This window comes from Penaeus vannamei, chromosome 10 (assembly GCF_042767895.1).
Source record: "Penaeus vannamei isolate JL-2024 chromosome 10, ASM4276789v1, whole genome shotgun sequence".
In the NCBI taxonomy this organism is placed as follows: Eukaryota; Metazoa; Arthropoda; class Malacostraca; order Decapoda; family Penaeidae; genus Penaeus; species Penaeus vannamei.
In genome coordinates, this window is record NC_091558.1 from 877,190 (window position 1) to 882,189 (window position 5,000).

Below are 5,000 nucleotides of genomic sequence, written 5' to 3' on the forward strand. Positions count from 1 at the left end.
GTGACGAAGGCGCCGCACCTGCACGGAGCCACCTGCTGCGCCGTCGCCCTGAGCGAGAGGAGGAAGGGTCTGGTCAGAGGGAAGAGGCCCAACAGGAGGAAGTGGAGCGAAAACGGAGGCTATTTAATCCCCATTTACAAGTGTAAACAACAAATAAATGAATAAAATAATGATCATGGAAATAGAAAAAGTAAAGGCAAGGTCAAATGGAATTGTAATTATTATACTTTCTGATATATTCAGTGTTATTACTTTTTTTAGGGGATGGAGTATTGTTTTCCTATTTCATACCTCTACTAATATGAAGATAGTGATTATTTTCTCTAAAAGGCCATCGACGTAACATCCAGAAAAGTCATTTTCGAAGTATCATTAACCAATGTACTTGCAGAGGAGAAGACACAGAAGAAGAATAACCGTTTACTTACGCAGCGAAGAGGAGAGCGAGCAAAACGAAACGAAACATCGTGGAACCTGAAAAAAAATGTATATATACATCTATATTTGTATAACAAGATAACCACCACAATTAAAAGTAGTAATGTAATGCATATTATACCCCTTAAAGCTAAAGAGAAAGGCGTAGACAGAGACACAAAAGCACGTACTGGTTCGTGGTGTGATGGTGTAGGCGACGGTGCGGGCGCTTTTATCCTTCTCGGCGTGGGAAAGAGCGTCCCCCGTGGGACTGTGTGTTACGAAACCGAACCGGGTTTCCTGAACCACTCCAGATGCGAGTGTGTGATTTGTAAACTAAATTTTGATAAGGTTTATAGATCACTCGCGTAAGCCTACTTGATCTGCACATACGGTATGGGCAAACACACGCATACACAGACGCGTGCGCGCACACATATACATTTATGTAGATATAGACTAATATATATGCATATATATATATATATATATATATATATATATATATATAAATACACATATATATATATATATATATATATATATATATATGTATGTATGTAGATATACACTGATATCTATATGCATATATATATATATATATATATATATATATATATATATATATATGTGTGTGTGTGTGTGTGTGTGTGTGTGTGTGTGTGTGTGTGTGTGTGTGTGTGCACGTGCGTGTATGTTTATATAGAAACATATGTATACACAATACACACAGACAAATATATGTCCAGTTGGTTTATCAAAGCTTATTCTGGGTCACATACCTGCAGTGGCAGAGGTTCAGTTCTTCCACATTTACAAAATGGAGGAATGTGTAGGTGTGTGAAGTTCGCAGCCAAGTCTATACTCATACATATTCCTCTATCTTATAATTGAGGAAGGACTTGACTTATATATATATATATATATATATATATATATATATATATATATATATATATATATATATATATATATATATATATATATATATATATATATATATATATATATATATATATATATATATATATATATATATATATATATATATATATATATATATATATATATATGTGTGTGTGTGTGTGTGTGTGTGTATGTGTGTGTGTGTGTGTGTAGTGTATATATGTTCATGCTGTTATATATATATATATATATATATATATATATATATATATATATATATATATATATATATATATATATATATATATATATATATATATATATATATATATATATATATATATATATATATATATATATATATATATATATATATATATAGGTTCGTTTTGAAGGAATCAGATAGGCCAGGTTAACAGAGAGACACCACAGGAAGCATACATAAGGAATTTAAAGAAAAAAGCAGTTTACGCTACACACACACACAGGGCAGGAGAAACGCAGGCAAGGGAGGTTCCAGCGGAGCAGGCGAGGCCACAGGGCGGAGGAGGAAGACCCAGACGTCTTGGGGAAACTGACGAATTTCTGAGTGTCGCGCCTTTCCTCCTCCTCGTCGGCGTAAAGGCGCGATGCCCTCGTTCCCCAAGAGGTGAGACGACCGAGAGCGAGCGATCTAAGCCCGCCTAAGCCCGCCGCACCGGCTTGGGTAAATGTCGCCGAAGGTCCTGAGCAACCCACTCATACCCGCAGTGTCCCGGTCAAACACAGGCTCAGGTAACCAACGGCGACCGACCAAGGCGATATCGTAGTTGTGACATATCTTCCTTCTTCTTTAAAATAATCTAAATGTGAAGGTTATTTTCAAAAGCCGCAACTGCACGATGCGACCCGATGCTCCAAGGTTCCACTTAGAGGGAGGATGGGGTCCCAGGGCCTGCCTTCCCGTCATCTGCTCTCCTCCGGCGATTCCGGTCCTGCCTGCCGTCTGACATGCTGCACCATCACAGCAGCTTCTGTCTTCTGGCAGGAAGCCCTTTAATGGTGTCCTCGGCAGGCAGCTCCTCCGGCGTGCCCTTGGATGGCAGCTCCTATGGCGTTTCCTCGGATGGCAACTCCTCCGGCGGGTTCTCAACCAGCAGCTCCTGTAGGTCCTAGACCAGCAATTCCTCCTGCGGGTGTTCGATCAGATCACCCTACAGGTCCTCAATCAACAGAAACTCTTGCGGGTCCTTTATCAGGAGTTCCTCCTGTGGATCCTCGGCCGGCAGTTCCTCTGGCGCGACCTCGGACGGCAGCCCTCCAGACGGTCCAGCGCCCACCAGGTCCTTCGGTGGGGATTCCACGCCAGTCCCGTTCTACATCTAACATAGTAATCTTATACAGTAATATACAAATACAACTGCAGATGACGAATTTTGACTAGTCACTATTTCTCTTCGACATATATTTCCAATGTAATTCCTGCCTTGGCTTCTGTAAAATCAGGGTGTTCCTTTTTCCAGCAGGATAGACAATTGTTAGATATTATCACTGTCGTCTATTAGTTCCCATAACAGCTATTCTACTGAAAAGGTTTTTTCTTGTTTTGATTTTTAAACTAGTGTCATCCTCCAGAGTTAAAGAGCTGCTCTCTCTCATTTATGAGTAAAGGACACCATGTAACACCTGTTAGTCCTCATATGTAAATATGTATACACATATATGAACACAAACACACACAAACACACACACACACACACTCTCACACACACACACTCACACACACATGCACACACACACACATATATATAGATAGATAGATAAATAAAAACGTAGATATGAAAGTATATATATGCATATATTCACATACATGAGAGGCTTGTCTCATTCCACTCACCTTCAGTCCCATCCCCACCTAATGACCTCTAGCCAGTGTTATTATCAAATTTCCGCCGTAGGCCAAAGAAAATCCTCAATAAACTGTTTTATCTTCACACAGAATTTCTGCTCAAAGTTTTACTGAAGAGAAAGGCAGGTTTTGCTTTACACACACACATATATATGTATATATATATATATATATATATATATATATATATATATATATATATATATATATATATATATATATATATATATATATATATGTCTGTGTGTGTGTGCAAATGTTTATCTATCTCTCTATATATATATATTCACACACACACACACACATACACACACATACATGCATATATATATATATATATATATATATATATATATATATATATATATATATATATATATGTGTGTGTGTGTGTGTGTGTGTGTGTGTGTGTGTGTGTGTGTATGCCAAAACACCATGGAAAGCGGTGAAATGAGAAACCTTGAAATCTTATTATTTATATTATCTTTATTTATTTATCATCATTATTACTGCCATAAAATCTTTATGGGGCGAGGCCGCCCGTCCCTACGGGGCCAGGGTGGTGCCCACTTCGCAGGGAACGTACTCGGCGGCGTCGGTGCAGCAGAGGGGCTGCTGAGTCACGTCGCCGGTCCACTCCCAGGGGCCGTCGCAGAGCTCTGAGTAGGCGTACACCTGCAAAGGCCCGGAAGATCAGCTCTAATCTACCGTAAACAGATTCCTTTTGCACAGAGACCACTTAGAAGTAGAAAATATTTTAAGAATCAGTTTTAATCTTTAACACACAAAATGCCGAAAATAAGTGTATCCTAGGGGAAAATAGATGGAATTGGCACGCAGACCACCTTTTACGAAGAAAAAGGGTGTGGACTGTTTAAGAATATCATCTCAAGCATGTCTTCAAACACAGTTCTGTTGCTTGCTTAATGACAGAAATTGCTGTAACATAGAAGAGAGAAGATGAAATAAAGGAAGAGTCAGAAAGAGAAAGAATGGGCGAAACTCACGTATTCGCCGTCGACGGCCACCCCCGCCGCCTCGCACAGCACCTCGCCAACAGTCGCGTTGGTGGAAGTGACGAAGTCCAAGTCGCCGCCTCCAGACAGCAGTTCGAACTCCTCGAAGCAGCGGTTCTGGCAAGGATGGTTCTGGTCGCAGCTGCACGTGTGGAGGATATATATATGTATGAATACATACAAATACAGTATATGTAGAGAGAGATTAAGAATAAGATATAATCACATGATTCAAAATCATCATTTCGCCTTTGCATGTGAACAAAAAAAGCGAGAAGCTAGATAGAATAACATAGATGAATAAACAAAGTGAAATAGACGCAGGAAAGTGCTAAAGGCACTCAGTCCGTGCACCTCACCTGTGCACTTCCACAGGGGGAAGCTCATACAGCATGAGCTCGCCACCGTCGGTGGTGACGAAGGCGCCGCACCTGCACGGAGCCACCTGCTGCGCCGTCGCCCTGAGCGAGAGGAGGAAGGTTGCTGTCAGAGGGAAGAGGCCCAACAGGAGGAAGTGGAGCGAAAACGGAGGCTATTTAATCACCAGTTACAAGTTTAATCAACAAATGAATGAATAAAATAATGATCATGGAAATAGAAAAAGTAAAGGCAAGGTCAAATGGAATTGTAATTATTATACTTTCTGATATATTCAGTGTTATTACTTTTTTAGGGGGTGGTGTATTGTTTTCTTATTTTATGCCTCTACTAATATGAAGATAGTGATTATTTTCTCTGAAAGACTTTACAACTAACACCCAGAAAAGTCAGGT

General features: G+C 39.8%; 2 protein-coding genes across 2 annotated transcripts in view; both read right to left on the reverse strand.

Annotated features, from left to right (window-relative positions):
* LOC113806465 (uncharacterized) overlaps positions 1 to 1,286 on the reverse strand; it is a 2,095-nt gene extending 809 nt beyond the window's left edge. Inside the window, exons 1-4 of the mRNA XM_070126790.1 lie at positions 1,200 to 1,286; positions 609 to 753; positions 429 to 474; positions 1 to 48 (exon numbers count right to left, since the gene is read on the reverse strand). The exon at positions 1 to 48 is cut by the window's left edge and continues 54 nt beyond it. Of these exons, the coding sequence (XP_069982891.1) occupies positions 1 to 48; positions 429 to 474; positions 609 to 753; positions 1,200 to 1,286 (326 nt within the window). The remainder of the gene's footprint in view (positions 49 to 428; positions 475 to 608; positions 754 to 1,199) is intronic.
* A 2,391-nt stretch (positions 1,287 to 3,677) lies between these two features.
* The window catches only part of LOC113828740 (uncharacterized), a 1,702-nt gene continuing 379 nt past the window's right edge, over positions 3,678 to 5,000 (reverse strand). The window contains exons 3-5 of the mRNA XM_070126184.1: positions 4,587 to 4,688; positions 4,219 to 4,369; positions 3,678 to 3,886 (exon numbers count right to left, since the gene is read on the reverse strand). Of these exons, the coding sequence (XP_069982285.1) occupies positions 3,758 to 3,886; positions 4,219 to 4,369; positions 4,587 to 4,688 (382 nt within the window). The 3' untranslated portion in view covers positions 3,678 to 3,757. The remainder of the gene's footprint in view (positions 3,887 to 4,218; positions 4,370 to 4,586; positions 4,689 to 5,000) is intronic.